The sequence below is a fragment of the Scyliorhinus torazame genome, chromosome 9 (assembly GCF_047496885.1).
Source record: "Scyliorhinus torazame isolate Kashiwa2021f chromosome 9, sScyTor2.1, whole genome shotgun sequence".
Classification (NCBI taxonomy): domain Eukaryota; kingdom Metazoa; phylum Chordata; class Chondrichthyes; order Carcharhiniformes; family Scyliorhinidae; genus Scyliorhinus; species Scyliorhinus torazame.
Window position 1 is genome coordinate 199,224,915 of NC_092715.1, and position 17,471 is coordinate 199,242,385.

The 17,471-nt window shown below is 52.5% G+C and overlaps 1 protein-coding gene across 1 annotated transcript; it reads right to left on the minus strand.

The window, feature by feature from the left end:
* Positions 1-4,764: 4,764 nt before the first annotated feature.
* Positions 4,765-10,665, minus strand: LOC140429675 (sialidase-3-like). The gene is made up of 3 exons (XM_072516967.1): positions 10,533-10,665; positions 8,903-9,157; positions 4,765-6,435 (listed from the first exon to the last, which is right to left on the minus strand). The coding sequence occupies exons 2-3, from the start codon at positions 9,104-9,106 to the stop codon at positions 5,410-5,412; spliced, it is 1,230 nt and encodes a 409-aa protein (XP_072373068.1). The 5' UTR covers positions 9,107-9,157; positions 10,533-10,665; the 3' UTR covers positions 4,765-5,409.
* Positions 10,666-17,471: the final 6,806 nt, after the last annotated feature.

The following is a 17,471-nucleotide window of genomic DNA, read 5'->3' on the forward strand; positions in this document are numbered from 1 at the left end:
AACGAAAGCATCCCTGATTAAAAGTTCCGTGTGCTCGCTCCCCGAAACTTGCGGGCAGCCACAGTTTCGGCCCAGCACCTGTAGCGCCCGGTAGAAATCTTCCGTTTCCTCGGGGCTTTGCCGCCTAGTCGCAAGCAGGTGATGAGCGTAGACCTGGTTTACAGGGCGGATGTAATGTCCTATTAGCAGTTCGATAGCGGCAGCATAGTTCTCCGCCTCCTCGATAAGGGGGTAGATCCCAGGGCTGACCCGGGAGCGCAGGAAATGCATCTTCTGTCCTTCTGTGGGGGTGCCTACGGCCGTGTCGAGGTAGCCCTTAAAGCACGCCAGCCAGTGTTTAAAAATAGCAGCAGAGTTATCCGCGTGGGGGCTGAGCTGGAGGCACTCCGGTTTGATTCGGAGATTCATCCTTCCAACTTAAGTTGTAGCAGATTAAATTGATGTGCAATCAATTACACTCAAGACGAAGTGATTTCATAACTGAAGGCTTTAATCTGCTAGAACCTTTTCCGTAGTAGCTTCGATACAGAAAGTGAAGGCTGCTGGGACAGCACCATCTCTTATACCCCGCCTTCAGGGCAGAGCTATACCCCGCCTTCAGGGCAGAGCTATGTAATACAGCCAATGGTAGACCCCTGGGTCTAACCAATGGTCATCAGCCTCTCAGGTACCGCAATACCTGGTACTACCACATCTATACTTTATTTTAATTGCCTATTTGTCCTTTTTTCGAAGTAGCTTCATTTCTTTCTTGTAATTTTGGCAAACTCTAGTCCCCATAAAATGAGAGCAATGCTATTGGCCAATAGTTCAAGCTAAATTCATTGAGAAGCAACTAATATCAGTACTTGAAATAAGATAGCCATGTCTTAATGGCTAACTTAAACCCACGGTGTGGGTTTCTTCCGGATGCTCCGGTTTCCTCCCACAAGTCCTGAAAGACGTGCTTGTTAGGTGAATTGGACATTCTGAATTCTCCCTCTGTGTACCCAATCAGGCGCCGTAGTGTGGCGACTTGGGACTTTTCACAGTATCTTCATTGCAGTGTTAATGTAAGCCTACTTGTGACACTAATAACGACTATTATTACTAATATATGTTATACAGACAAAATGAGTTGGTGGAAGTGATTGAGAAAATACCTAATTAACTTGAAGGTGAGATTGTTTTCACTGTCATCACTCTGACCCACAAAATCTTTATATTAGTTAAGCTCCCCTGATGCTGGTTAGACAAAAAGAAGAATATTATTTACACATGTTCTTGCAACTGTGTTTCAGCTTTCGAATGTGTCTTGGTTAACAGGGTTGCAAGTCCAAACACACACAGAATTTAGCAAATAAATAACACCATATGCTCTTTAATTTTGGTTTCAGTTCATTTTATTAGACAGCTGGACTGTTGTGCATTATCGACATTCAACCACTGCAGCCTAAAGGTCCACAACTGTTCATACAAATGCTTTGACATGTAAGAACTGTATCACTGTATCCATCTTTTATGGACTGATTCTAATATTTTCTAGGTATTTGTATTACCAATATCTTGTTGCATCTGTATATTAAACTTACTTTTAAATAGATCTATTTACTTATAGCATGAAAATAGCAGTCTGACAATATAACATTTGCCTCCTTTTGGAGTAAAAAGCATCCCACATGGTAACATTACCCATTATGTGCCACCACAATCCCATATAAAGGTGTTGGTTTACAGGATTTGGAAGCTGCTTCTCTGCTGTGAGCATAACTTACAATTTAACTGTCTCCTAAAACTTGTAACAGTAAACATTGTAAAATTGGGAGTGGAGGAAGTACAGGCAACGATAGGGAAGAACAATAGAATAGAACATTACAGCGCTATACAGGCCCTTCGGCCCTCGATGTTGCGCCGACCTGTGAAACCAATCTCAAGCCCATTTACACTATTCTATTATCATCCATATGTTTATCCAATGACCATTTAAATGCCCTTAATGTTAGCGAGTCCACTACTGTTGCAGGCAGTGCATTCCACGCCCCATCCTCATCCTTATGCACCTCAATCCCGTCTAGTCTAGTAGCCTGTATCTCAGTATTCTCGACAACATTGTCTTTTTCCTGTGTGAATACTGACGAAAAGTATTCATTTAGCGCCTCTCCTATCTCCTCGGACTTCACGCACAACTTCCCACTACTGTCCTTGACTGGCCCTACTCTTACCCTAGTCATTCCTTTATTCCTGACATACCTATAGAAAGCTTTAGGGTTTTCCTTGATCCTACCTGCCAAGGACTTCTCATGTCCCCTCCTGGCTCTTCTTAGCTCTATCTTTAGGTCCTTCCTGGCTAACTTGTAACTCTCAAGCGCCCTAACTGATCCTTCAATTCTCATCTTTACACAAGCCTCCTTCTTCCTCTTGACAAGTGATTCAACTGCTTTAGTAACCCACGGTTCCCTCGCTCGATCACTTCCTCACTGCCTGACAGGTACATACTCATCAAGGACACAGTAGCTGTTCCTTGAACAAGCTCCACATTTCAATTGTGTCCATCCCCTGCAGTTTCCTTCCCCATCCTATGCATCCTAAGTCTTGCCTAATCGCATCATAATTGCCTTTCCCCCAGCTATAATGAAAATGAAAAAATGAAAATCGCTTAATGTCACAAGTAGGCTTCAAATGAAGTTACTGTGAAAAGCCCCTAGTCGCCACATTCCGGTGCCTGTTCAGGGAGGCTGGTACATGAATCGAACCGTGCTGCTGGCCTGCCTTGGTCTACTTTAAAAGCCAGTGATTTAGCCCAGTGTGCTAAACCAGCCCCTCTTGCCCTGCGGTATATACCTATCCCTTTCCATCACTGAAGTAAACGTACCCAAATTGTGGTCACTATCATCAAAGTGCTCACCTACCTCCAAATCTAACACCTGGCCTGATTCATTACCCAGTACCAAATCCAATGTGGCCTCGCCTCTTGTTGGCCTATCTATATACTGTGTCAGGAAACTCTCCTGCACACATTGGACAAAAACTGACCCATCTAAAGTACTCGAACTATACTGTTTCCAGTCAATATTTGAAAAGTTAAAGTCCCCCATAACAACTACCCTGTTACTTTCGCTCCTATCCAGAATCATCTTTGCAATCCTTTCCTCTACATCTCTGGAACTTTTCAGAGGCCTATAGAAAACTCCCAACAGGGTGACCTTTTCTTTCCTGTTTCTAACCTCAGCCCATACTGCCTCAGTAGACGATTCCTCATCAAACGTCCTTCCTGCCACTGTAATACTGTCCTTGACTGACAATGCCACACCTCCCCCTCTTTTACCACCTTCCCTGCGCTTACTGAAACATCTAAACCCCGGAACATGCAACAACCATTCCTGTCCCAGCTCTATCGATATCTCTGAAATAGCCACAACATCGATGTCGACCGCAGTGGGGAGTCTGGTGCATGACGTCGGCACCATGAGTGAAAATGTCCAAGGCGTCGCGCAGTCGGTGACGGCCATGGTTGAGGGTCTCGGCAGACTATCTGACTCGCTGGGGATGTGACCCAGTACCAGGCTGACCTTGATGAGGTTCCACGGAACATGTCCTGCTCTCAGATGGGAATGGCTGAGCCGCTGCAGAGCATGTCCCAGTCACTGAGGAGCATCGCTATGGGCATCAAATCCTTGGTGCAGACATTGGGGAATCGCCAGGGCTGGCAGAGCCAGATGATGCAGGGGCAGCCGGGGCTTGAACCAGCTACCCCTCTGTCCCAAGGTGAACTCTGGGGCCCTATGGGCACCGACCAGGAGGAGTGGGTGCTAAGTGCCAACTCGGACCCATCCCATGGGGCGACGACGGTGGCCACCAGCTCCCCAGAGTTCAACCCATCTGATGAGGCCACGTCTCGCAGTCAGCACATGGGACAGGGCGGCAGGGCTGTGCATGTGCAATCGACAAATGCGCTGGGGAACTCATGCCCCAGCGTCCCCAAAGGACGCCCACCAGGGGCATCGAAGGCCAGAGGAAGAGGTAAGCAGCTGGCTGCCTCCACTTCAGATGAGCATCCGGGGGAGACACCTAGATGAAGCGGTAGAGCCAGGAGGCCAAGCAGATCGAGGATCACGGAGGGGACCGGGGGGGGGGGGGGGGAAAGAGGGTGGAGGAGGGGGTTAGGTAGAGGGTGGTGGGGAGAATGGGGCGGCAGCAACGGGTATGGGGAATTGTATGACACCTGTGACACATTAAAAACCCTTGAGCACAACCAGTATGACGCCTCTGTCACTTTCTTCCGCTATGCAGGCCAACCGCCAAACCCTTCGACCATCTCTCCGGGCATCTCCCCCGCCCCATAGCACTCACCCGCCCTCCGGCCGAGGACCTGCGTCCCATTCCCTGGGTGTACGGATATTGGCTGCAGCGTGTGTGGTGCTACCTTCTGCAGTGTTCAAGCACAGTGTCCAGGCATCAAGGTGCGAATGGGATGCTAGGCAATGACTCCCATATGCTACATGGCCCACCCACCCATGGGAATCCACTTGGGTTGTGTGAAGTGCTCACTTAACCACGATTGCCAATTCCCTATTAGCAATAGCCTTCAGCCGCAAGGTCAGAGGCCTCGGCAGTTGGTGGGGGTTATGGGTGGTCCGTGGGGCAGATGGGCAGCGGTTGTTGTTGCCCCTGGAATGGGTGCACACAACCCAGGGGATGGCATGCTGGTGACCAGTGCGGTTGCCCCTCCAGCACCTCCCCCTTCCCCCTACCTCCCCTCCCCCCCCCTTCCCAGGGGTCCACCCTCCGGAGGATTCTCCACCCCCCCTGACGAGCACTGGGTGGCAAGCCCAGCGCCCCCAGGCTCTTTGCCTGTAAACAAAGATGGCTACTCACTTGTTCGGCTCCCCACAGAAGCCCTTCCGCCAAGTTCACGTTTTAAAAAAGAAGTACTAATCAGCGCCAGTGTGAGCACTTGCTCGGGAGGCCGCTGAATGACAGGAGGCCGTTGAAAATGAGGTCACTCCCTTTAATTGTAAAGAAATGTGGCTTAAGTGGTGATAATTGGTTTCTCGGCACACTATCGAGATCCCGATTTTTGCCTATGGCATCGGGCCAGTTGCATTGTAAACTGTTTGGCACCTGGCGCGGTTCTTGTTTTCGGCCTCTCCCGCTATTCACTGGGCAAGAGAGCAATGAGGCCGGAGAATGACGCTCATGATTTCATCTGCATGTGGATTTCCTTTACAACAGTAATATCACACATTGGCTGAAATTCCCCTGCAGCGGAGTTGGCTCGTCATTGCCCGCAGGCGCGATCTTCTGGTGCTACTGAAGTCAATGTCAATTTACGTGGCTTGCCTCTCCTGCCGTGGGTTCGACTTTAGCGGGACCGGAAGATCCCACCGGCGCAAAGGACCGGATAATTCCCCCCAGTATTTTCTGGTAGATTTAATCTGTTGCCTTCTTTAGAATGTTCTTAATAACCTCGTCAACTTGGAATACACTGAATGAGATTTGCTCACATTCAGATTTGGAGCCGCATTCAAACAAGCAAGTAACAAGAGGAATTTCTTCCCCAGGAAATTCAACGAAAGCCAGTTCGGAGTAGGCGCTTGGACCAGGATAAATGATCCAAGGCTCTGTCCAGATATGGAAACTACCAGGACAAGTACTCAGATAAATTCCTAAATCTCTGCGTGATTTGAAGTTTGTAGTGTGCGAGAATAATATAATCTCAAAGTTTTCTGTTAATTTTGAGGTATCTTTCTGCTGCTGACAATGATATTCTTTAATGGCAGGATAGACTTTGACCTGTGAAAGTTTTGATGCTGGGAAGTGGATGATACTACCATGGCAACCATTTGGGGGTTCAACTAACTTTTTCGCCAGATGCCCTTCTGTAAAGGTACATCCATCGTCTATGCTAAAAGCCTGCACCCGGTACTGTTTTTCACCACGTTTAATGCTTCGAGCATTGCAATATAGAATACCAGGTCCATTGCCTTGATCCATTGACACCATCTGACATTCCCCACACTCCTCTCTGGAAACAAAGTCCCCAAAATTCCAGCTCTCCCCATGATTGTCACTAAAGAAAGTGAAAACACGAGACATGACTTGGCCACCTGATTGTTTCTCGTAAGCATGGGCAGGGATAATAAGGCGCCCAGACCGGAGCTGAATACCATGGCCTGGCCCCACAGCAAATGTTGCCCACTTGTTAATGTACTGACCTATGGTACAATCTGTCAGATCGGTAGCATTGCTCCAATTCTGTCCTTTGTCCTTGCTGGTGACAAAGCAAAGTCGTGTGACATTTTTTCCAGTTCTTATTTGATGTTGCTCAGGTGTATTTCCAAACACAGCAATGAAGAAGAGGAAGACAGTGCCTGTATCTTTGTCATAGACAGGACAGGGATTCATGGATCGATGATTCTTTAGTTGTGCAGACTCAATAGGTGTCACATTCTCCCACTGAGAAAATCAAAGCAAGAGTTAATCAACTAGAACTGAATCAGTATATAAACTTCCCATCAGCTGTGAAGTTCTGAAAACAGATTACGATCTTCCCATTTTCAATACATGAAGTAGATGGGTGATGGCATTCTTCATAGAAACCCATGGTTCCCCATTACAGGATAAAATCAATCCTTGAATGACTAAAGTGCTCGTCATCACTTCCCCATTACAGGATAAAATCAATCCTTGAATGACTAAAGTGCTCGTCATCACCACCCCACAGAGTCCACTGCTAGCATTAATAACCCTTCAATAGAAAAGATCTTCTCCGACTTCAAAACTGAATGTCTTTTACCATTTTATGATCTGAAACCGTATAATCCCTACAGTGCAGAAGGAGGCCATACGGCCCATTAAGTCTGCACCGACCCCCTGAAAACACACACTACCTAGGCTTGCTCCATCCTCGTAACCCCGTACATTGTTCAGGCCAATCCACCTAACCTGCACAGACTGTGGGAGGAAACCCACGTAGACATGGGGAGAACTTGCAAACTCCACTCAGTCACCCAAGGCCGGAACCAAAGCCAGGTCCCTGCTGCTGTGAGCTGCATTGGCTTTCCCTATTCCAGTTATATAACTTTGCATGGTCCCTTCTCATTTGCCTCCTTTTAAAGATGAAATACTGTTTTTTTTTCTAATCTATCCTTGCAATTCTGTCCTCAGTCACTACAGATCAGGTTCAAACCATTTCAGGGATTTCATATTTCCTTAGCGCCTCAATGAAAGAACTGAAAATGGCTCAAAGTCTTTCCAGGCACTCTCATGTTCTACTAATCTAGCAATATCGATCAACATTCTGTGCATTTTACTAATTGTTGGTCGAGGAAACTGAACATGATCCATCACTTCAGATCTCCGTAAATACCTTCCAAACTAGATTGACCTCTTTGTTAAGTATGCCCCAGCTTTCTCTTACCATTTCCCACTTTTTCCCATCACACCATCTTGTATATGGTCAAACATCAGGGTCAGAATATTGATTTAAAATATGCATTTTCTTTATTAAAATAACAAATTTATTGAAATAGTATAAATATGAAAAGGGACATTCTCAGCAGTCTGGGCACAGGTCTATCAGAGACGTTAAGGCCAAGCAGGCTCAAGAAAAAGGAATTATTTATCAGAAAAATATCGTAAATACAATAATTACTCTTCATTAACATACTTGTTAATAAGGTGCAATTATTGTATAATACATTTTTAAAAATATAAATTTAAAATACCCAATTCTTTTTTTCCAATTCAGGGGCAATTTAGCATGGCCAATCCACCTACCCTGCACATCTTTGGGCTGTGGGGGTGAGACCCACGCAAACACGGGGAGATTGAGCCAATATAATTAACATATTAACCCACATGCACCCGTCTCAACTTCCAATACTCATTTGCACCCAGTTCAATGATTGCTGGCTACATTTCCAGAGAGAAAGTGTACAATTCTACCCACTTCAAATCATAGACCTGGCATTTTAAAGGCAGCACAGAGCGATTTGATCTAATATAGCAAGAAAGGACTAACATTCATATTTTATCATTCAAGTTCCTAAGTGAGATAATCACAAGAAGCAGGTCTTATAATAGGATTTACCCAAGCTGTAAATAGCTTGGACCCCCCACCCCCCCCCCGCCCCCCCCCCCCGTCCTCGCCCCCGCCCAAGTGTCACAATCCAGGAAGCTTTTACTGAGAGGAAAACAAGGTGGCAGGGTAAGATGACAACAAAAAATAGAGACAAAAAATGATTAATTCATAAACTCACATTGCATGTGTACAAATGGCATTTCACTCAATGCCAACAGGTTTCTTTCATCTTTTGACATAGCATACAATGTAGAATTCTCATATCCCCACACCCCCAACTCCTCTAATTAAAACCTAACTTCAAATCCCAATTAAAATTTGGATTCCATCCCAGTCATTCTTTTTTATTCATTTGTGGAATGTGAGCACCGCTGGCAAGGCCAGTACCTTTGCCCATCCCTAAACTGCCCTGAAAAGGTGGTGACGAGCTGTTTTCTTGAGTGGCTGCAATCGATCTGAAGAAGAATCCACAAATGTTGTTTTTAAATTATTTTTTAAAAGTAAATTTTAGAGTACCCAATTCCTTTCTTCAATTAAGGGGAAATTTAGCATGGCCAATCCACCTAGCCTGCACATTTTTTGAGTTGTGGGGGTGAAACCCATGCAAACATGGGGAGAATGTACAAACTCCACACGGACAGTGAGCCAGGGCCGGGATCGAACCTGGGGCCTCGGCGCCATGAAACAGTAATGCTAACCACTGCGCCACCATGCTGCCCATCCACAAATATTTTAATCAAGTTCAATCGAAAAGTACAATTAACCAATTTTAAATTTGCCAACCACATGAATTTTAAAAGTTTAGGATTGCGCCCCCTGCATATTCTTCTTCCGGTTTACCTCAAAATTCTTTAAAGACATTTTATATGTGCCCCTTCGGAGCATGAGTGCATCAGCATCTTCGTCCCTGGAGCCTAATCGCTTCTCAGCAAATGCCAACAGTATGCCTGTATCTGGAACGTGGAGCAGGGCAGGAATTCGATATCCAAAACTTTTCTCTTGTTTGAACAGGACAGTTGTGTTGAAAGAATTTGAGGAAGCCATCTTGTCAGGGAAATTGGACACAGTGTAGATATGAAAAAGGCATTAATTTCTCTGCAAACGGAGGAAGGCGGATGATCAGAAAACATTTTGAGACTTGCTAGTAAACTGTGCAAACCAGGTAAATGTCACAATACTACAGCACAATGATGCAACATTTATTCTGGACATTGCTGTGATCAAAAACCTCATTAAGCATCAATCGTGTCAGAGATTGTTCTAGTCAATGGAATAGAACGATGTTCTATGGAATGGATGTGCGATGGGCGGGCGAGGGAGGGTGCCGAGGGTGCCGAGGGGTGGGCGGGGGCGGGCGAGGGTGGCGAGGGGCGGGTGAGGGTGGCGAGGGGCGGGTGAGGGTGGCGAGGGGCTGGCGAGGGTGGCGAGGGGGCGGGCGAGGGTGGCGAGGGGCGGGCGAGGGGCGGGCGAGGGTGGCGAGGGGCGGGCAGCAAGGGGCGGGCAGCGAGGGGCAGGCGACGAGGGGCGGGCGAGGGTGGCGAGGGGGTGGGCGAGGGGTGGCGAGGGGCGGGCGAGGGTGGCGAGGGGCGGGCGAGGGTGGCGAGGGGCGGGCGAGGGTGGCGAGGGGAGGGGCGGGCGAGGAGGCCGAGGGGAGGGCGGGCGAGGAGGCCGAGGGGAGGGCGGGCGAGGAGGCCGAGGGGAGGGCGGGCGAGGAGGCCGAGGGGAGGGCGGGCGAGGAGGCCGAGGGGAGGGCGGGCGAGGAGGCCGAGGGGAGGGCGGGCGAGGAGGCCGAGGGGAGGGCGGGCGAGGAGGCCGAGGGGGAGGGGCGGGCGAGGAGGCCGAGGGGGAGGGCGGGCGAGGAGGCCGAGGGGAGGGCGGGCGAGGAGGCCGAGGGGAGGGCGGGCGAGGAGGCCGAGGGGAGGGCGGGCGAGGAGGCCGAGGGGAGGGCGGGCGAGGAGGCCGAGGGGAGGATGCTCAGCCCACCGTCCCGCAGCTCAGCCCCCTCCCCTTCCCCCAGTTCAGCCCCCCTCCCCCTCCCCCAGCTCGCCCCCCTCCCCCCCCAGCTCGCCCCCCCTCCCCCCCCAGCTCCCCCCCCCAGCTCGCCCCGCCCCCCTCCCCGCTCGCCCCCCGCCCCCCCCGCTCGCCCCGCCCCCCCCCGCTCGCCCCCGCCCCCCCCCGCTCGCCCCCCGCTCCCCCCCCCCCCGCTCGCCCCGCCCGCCCCGCCCCCTCCCCCCCCCGCTCGCCCCGCCCCCTCCCCCCCCCGCTCGCCCCGCCCCCCTCCCCCCCCGCTCGCCCCGCCCCCCCTCCCCCCCCCGCCCCCCTCCCCCCCCCGCTCGCCCCGCCCCCCTCCCCCCTCTCCCCCCCTCCCCACCCCCCCTCTCCCATCCCCACCCCATTCCCTGAATTTTAAATCTTGCCTGTTTATTTTTATACTTTGACCGTTTACGTTTAAACCGGCTCCTGGACTCACCCGCACTCCCGGTCTCGCGCCGTATGACGTAAGAACCAAATGACGTCGACTTTCTTAAAGGGACAATGATTCTGTGCCTCTGTTTTATATAGGGGCCATATCTATGGCTGTAACTATGGCTGCATTTTCAACAAGTTTCCTCTGTCACCCTTTTTTCATTATATTATTGGTGACTGTATATGTGCCCTTTCGTGCTCTATGTACTCCCATCATGGAGAGCCAGACTGCCACCTGCTTCTTCCAGCATTGCTACTGTCTTCCCTGGGAGACTAACACAGTGCGTCTTTCTGAATCTGAGCTGAGGTCTGACCTCATATTGGTGCCATCATTAAGGTTGCCAATTTCCACCTCCACATGCTCCATTAGAATTCCTACAGTGCAGAAGGAAGCCATTCGATTCACATTTGAACCAATCCTCTGAAAGAGCACCCTTTCCAGACCAACTCCCCTGCCCTATCCCTGTGACTTAACCTGTACTCCCTGGCCACTGAAGGACAATTCACATGGCCAATCCACCTAACCTGCACATCTTTGGATTGTGGGAGGAAACCCATGCAGACACAGAGAGAAAGCGGAAACTCCACACAGTCACCCAAGACTGGAATTGAACCCGTGTCCCTGGCAGGGTGAAGCAGTAGTGCTAACTAACCACTGTGCCACCCACATTTGCCACACCATCATCCTTTTTGTCATTTAATCTCCCCTTCCATTGATCTTCCCCCTTCTTCCTTTTGCTGGCTCTACATTTACTTAAAACCTATTACAGCCATAATGTTTCCAGTTCTGATGATAGAGCATCAACCTGAAATGTTAACATTGTTCCTGTCTCCACTGATGATACCTGACCTGCTGAGTATTTACAGCATTTTCTGTTCTTCATTCAATTTTCTGGAATCCAGGGTTTTGCTTCAGTATCCAGAGTGATTTGATTATGAAGGGAAGGAAAAGTAAATAGAAATGGTCAGTTTCCCATGGTTGGAGGTCTATAGTAAGGGACCACAAATTAAAAGATTTAATTTCAGAGATTTAGATCCGAGGAGGAGGAAGCACGTGGAGTCTGCACGTTCTCCCGTGTCTGCGTGGGTTTCCTCCGGGTACTCCGGTTTCCTCCCACAGTCCAAAGACGTGCAGGTTAGGTGGATTGGCCATGATAAATTGTCCTTAGTGATCAAAAAATGGTTAGGAGGGGTTATTGAGTTACGGGGATAGTGTGGAAGTGAGGGCTTAAGTGGGTCGGTGCAGACTCAATGGGCCAAATGGCCACAATCTGCACTGCATGTTGTATGTTCTCACCTGCCTGAGCAGAATTAGTGATTGATGCAAAAACTATATCAGCATTAGGGAATAGATTCAATAGGTGGTCGAAGACAGAGATGGGTTAATGACTTGGGAGGAAGGGAGCAAATGTACTGTAGCCACATTTGCAGACAAAACAAAAATAGGTGGAAAGGCAAGTTACGAGAGGGGTGCAAACAGTTTGCAAAGAGATATTGATAGGTTAAGTAAGTGGACAAAATATTGGCAATGGAGTATAACATGGGAAAATGTGAAGTTCATTTTGAAAGGGAGAACAAAAGAACAGTATTATATAACTGGAGAAAAACTGCAGAAAGCTGCAGCACAAAGGGGCTTAGGGGTACGTGTGCATGAAACACAGAAAGCTAGCACACAGGTGCAGCAGGTAATCAGGAAGGCTGATGGAATGTTGGCCCTTATTTTGAGGGGATCGGAGTATAAGAGTAGGAAAGTCTTGCTGTGATTGTACAAGGTACTGATGAGAGCACTTCTTGAGTACTGTGAGCAGTTTTGGACCCCTTATTTAAGGACCCCTTCATTGGAGATGGTTCAGTGAAGGTTCACTAGAATAATCCCCGGTATGGAGGGATTGTTTTATGAGCAAAGGTTAAACAGGTTGAGACTCATTGGAATTTAGAAGAATGAGAGGTAATCTGATTGAAAACTATAGAATTCTTAAGGGTCTTGATAGGGTAAATGCTGAGAGGATGTATGCCCTCATGGGAGAGTCCAGGACCAGACAGAATAGTCTCAGAACAAAGGGATGCCAATTTAAGACTGAGATACGGAGGAATTTAATCTCTCTCAGAGTCGTGAGTCTTCAGAACTCTCTGCCACAGAAAGCTGCGGGGTAGAGTTGTGTACATTTAAGATTGAGATAGACAGATTCTTGGATCAGTAAGGGAATCAAGGGTTATGGGGAAAGTAGACATGAGGAATGTTGGATTAGCCATGATCCTATTGAATGTGAAGCAGGCTTGAGGAACTGAAGGCCTAGTTTTGTTCATATTTCTTGTGGTCTTATGGTTCGGAGTTTATGGAGCATTTGGTCAGCTTAACATTTGCACCCACCAATCAAAAATTGTATAGTATTGGATACGCTGGTGTATTGGTTGTTACGATAGAATTTCTTCTACTGCCTGCCCACACTTACCTTCATTTCTATTCCTGTATTATTGTCCCTCATCACAAGACACAAAAATAAGGCGTTGGAGTAGGTTATTTGCTCGCAAGAGCCTCAATTGCCAGCGATTTGGTGGGGGGGGGGGGGCTTGCTAGTGATTGGGGGAGCCTTGTCACTGTTGGTGGGGACCTTGCCAGTGATGGGGGGAGGGCTACAACAGTGTTCTGAAAAGAGCACCCCAATCTCTGATGGGGGGGAATCTGTCAGCGAGTTTAGACCCCATCCCCTTCAAGTCCAACATAAAACCCAATCCTGTAAAACAAAATTGAATGGCATGTCAGCGTCACCGCTTGTGCCAATGGGAAACCATCCCGATTTCCAGCTGGCGGGAGCACTTAGACCCAAAACCGGAGAATTGCACCCTGTAATTTAAATTTTTTTAAATATAAAAATGTGGAGGAACCATTAATTAGATTTACTAATGAAACAAAAGCATGTATTAAATATGAAAAAGTTGGATTGCGATACAATATGCCTGTTAGGATTAACGCGGATTACATGTACATCTTAATCTACAATGGTCTTATTAAAACAAAGTCCCATTTAAACACACAAGATAACTGTGGACAAATACGCTGAACCCCAAGTGAATGTTTGTGATGCCTCCTCAGAATCCCTCGAAATGATTGTCACATGAGAATTTCCAACCACTCTGAAATACATGCTTTAATATCTTCTCTCAATAATGTTTTTCCTTAGCGGTTTGCATTCCGAAATCCAGGCCAGGTTTTCCAAATTACACTTTTAAACTAAGCTTCCACTTGACTTTTAACAGCAACTACAGTCCAGGATTTTACACCAACACCTTTAGGATTTCTTTGTCCTAACTGCTGTGCAACCCGCTCACAATAACTTTAATTCTCAATTCCCAGACTGTTTTAAAATAGCATCAGATTTTTTATTTATGTTGACGTCTGCTGTCCCGCTTTAAATTTAGTTCCTGCAATTGTTTCTTTAACTCAGAACACTTTATTTACTCTTCCTTGAATTCTTCTGAACAATAACTTAATCTCTGTTGTCTTAACTTCAGTCACCTTAAGAAATTCATTCTGATTTCCAGTGGTGGCCATGAAGTGAGTGGTCGTGTATGTGGTAGCTCCCGCTTGTGGAGGTCTTTTTGTGGCCTTTACCCTGGTTTGCAGTTGGAATTGTGAAGGAAAAACGTGTAGAAGTGTGAGCAGAAGAGATCGACCCCCTAGTTTATGGAGCGGCGGACCAAAAGTGTCCGAAAAAGAGGAAATCAATTGGTAGAAGTGGGTGTGATGCTGGCAACGCATGTGGAGATGGCGGAGGGGCAGGGGTTGGCCCTGCTGGCTCTGTGGTCAACGGATCAGCTGGTGAGCTTCTTGAACGAGATGTTCACCCAACAACGGAAGGAAAGTTTGGAGGACTTGGCCCAGGCGGTGGACTCGATCAAGGCGGTGGTTGACCGCGTTAAGACGAGACTGGCAGCCCAGGGACAGGCGATCCAGAAGTTGGAGGAGCTGGTGGGGGAGCATGAAGAACGGTCCACGTCAATGGCTACAGGGTTGGGACTGTTGCAAGACCAGCAGAAGTGACTGCAGGAGAAGGTGGTGGAACTGGAGAACTGGTCTCGCAGACAGAACGTTCAGATCGTGGGTCTGCCGGAGGGGAGTGAAGGAACAGATGCTGGTGCGTATGTGGGAAGATGCTTGCAAAGCTGCTTGGGGAAGGTGCGTTTTACCGGCCGTTGGAGGTGGATCGAGCCCACAGAGTGCTGATGCGCAAGCCTCGGGGGGCAAGCCGCCGAGGGCAAAGGTGGTGCGGCTGCATCGGTTCCTTGATAAGAAGCCTCTCATGAGGTGGGCCAGACAGACGAGGCTTTGCGCTTGGGAAGGTGGCGCGATCCGTGTATACCAAGACCTGGGTGCAGAACTGGCTAAGAGGAGGGCGGGCTTCAACAAGGTCAAGGCGGCCCTGTACAGGTAGGGTGTAAAGTTCAGACTACTGTACCCAGCTCACCTATGGGTGACCTATGGGGACTCGGAGCTATATTTTGATCTTCTTAAGAGGCAGTGGAGTTCATGAGAGACAATGGACTGGCAGGAGAAGGAGAACTTTGGTGGAAGAGGTGTGAAGTTATTGTACTGTACTGTGGAAAAACTTTTTTGTGTTCGTTTCTTTTCTCTGTTTTTTGACTTCAGGCTTGTTTACCGTTCTTTGTTAAGGGATGGGGGGTGGGTTTCTGTGTTTGTCCTGGGGTGGGGTTGTTTCATTTCTTTCTTCTTTGATTGTTGGCACTAATGTTTGAGCGGGGGGAGGGGAAGTAGTGGGGGGTAGGATGCTAGGTGCCAGGGACGGGTGCTGCCAGGCTAGCTGGGTGAACTAGTTCACGGAAGCGCAGTGGGGGGTGAGCTGACGGTCGGGGGGGGGGGGAGAGGAGCGGTGGGATCTAGTGGTGGGGAGGGGGGAACAGTTTTGTTGACAGGGAGGGGGCTTTTAAAGTTGAGGAGGAGGCGGTTGATGACGGTGGATACCAGAGGGCGGGCCAGGGGAGGTACAGGACATGGGCCGAAGACTGGCTTGGGAGAGGCTGTGGCTGATCGGCAGATGGGAGGGGGCAGGGTCCACCCCCCCGGCCAGGCTTGTCACATAGAACGTTCGGGGACTGAATGGGCCAGTCAAAAGGACCCGTGTGTTTGCCCACTTAAGGCAAGTGAAGGTGGATGTGGCTATGCTGCAGGAGACACATTTGAAGGTGGGGGATCAGATTAGGTTGAGGAAGGGCTGGGTTAGGCAAGTGTTTCATTTGGGGTTATACTTTAAAACGAGGGGGGGGTGATTTTGGTCAATAAACGGGTGCCGTTCAAGGTGGGGAATATAGAGCCGGTTCCGGGGGGGGAGAGGCAGGGGGGGAGGGGGGGCAGGGGGGGAGGGGGGGGCGGGGGGAGGGGGGGGCAGGGGGAGGGGGGAGGGGTGGGGCGGGGGGAGGGGGAGGGGTGGGGCGGGGGGAGAGGGGGAGGGGGGCGGGGCGGGGGGAGGGGGGGAGGGGGGAGGGGGGTGGAGGGGGGGCGGGGCGGGGGGGGAGAGGGGGGGAGAGGGGGGAGGGGGGTGGAGGGGGGGCGGGGCGGGGGGGAGAGGGGGGGGAGGGAGGGGAGGGGGGGGAGGGGGGCGGGGGAGGGGGGGGCGGGGAGGGGGGGAGGGGAGGGGGGAGGGGAGTGGGGGGGGAGGGGAGGGGGGAGGGGAGTGGGGGGGGGCGGGGGGGCGGGGAGGCGGGGGAGGGGAGGGGAGGGGGGGCGGGGGGAGGGGAGGGGGGCGGGGGGAGGGGAGGGGGGGCGGGGGGCGGGGGGAGGGGAGGGGGGGCGGGGGGAGGGGAGGGGGGGCGGGGGGAGGGGAGGGGGGGCGGGGGGAGGGGAGGGGGGGCGGGGGAGGGGGGGAGGGGGGAGGGGGGGGAGGGGGCGGGGGTAGGGGGGGCGGGGGGGAGGGGAGGGGGGGAGGGGAGGGAGGGGGAGGGGAGGGAGGGGAGGGAGGGGGAGGGGAGGGGAGGGAGGGAGGGGGAGGGGAGGGGGGGCGGGGGGAGGGGGGGGCGGGGGGAGGGGGTAGGGGGGGCGGGGGGGGAGGGGAGGGAGGGGAGGGGGAGGGGAGGGCAGGGGGAGGGGGGGGCGGGGGGAGGGGGGGGCGGGGGGAGGGGGTAGGGGGGGCGGGGGGGGAGGGGAGGGAGGGGAGGGGGAGGGGAGGGGAGGGAGGGGGAGGGGGGGAGGGGAGGGGGGGGCGGGGGAGGGGGGGCGGGGGAGGGGGGGCGGGGAGGGGGGGAGGGGGGGGGCGGGGAGGGGGGGAGGGGGGCGGGGAGGGGGGGGCAGGGGGAGGGGGGGCGGGGGGAGGGGGGGCGGAGGGGAGGGGGGAGGGGAGGGGAGGGGGAGGGCGGGGGGAGGGGGGGCGGGGGGGAGGGGAGGGGGGGCGGGGGGCGGGGGGGGAGGGGAGGGGGGAGGGGGGGGCGCGGGGGGGAGGGGGGGAGGGGGGAGGGGGGGAGGGGGGGGCGGGGGGAGGGGGGGCGGGGGGAGGGGAGGGGGGGCGGGGGGGAGGGGGGGAGGGGGGGCGGGGGCGGGGGGAGGGGAGGGGGGGGCGGGGGCGGGGGGAGGGGAGGGGGGGGCGGGGGGGAGGGGAGGGGGGGGCGGGGGGGAGGGGAGGGGGGGGCGGGGGGAGGGGAGGGGGGGGCGGGGGAGGGGGGGGAGGAGGGGGGGGCGGGGGAGGGGGGGAGGGGAGGGGGAGAGGGGAGGGGGAGGGGAGGGGGAGGGGGGGCGGGGAGGGGAGGGGGAGGGGGGGCGGGGAGGGGGGGGCGGGGGAGGGGGGGAGGGGGGCGGGGGAGGGGAGGGGGGGGCGGGGGAGGGGGGGCGGGGGAGGGGAGGGGGGAGGGGGGGGCGGGGGAGGGGAGGGGGGGCGGGGGGGGCGGGGGGGGGGGCGGGGGCGGTGGGGGGGGGCGGGGGGCGGGGGGGGGCGGG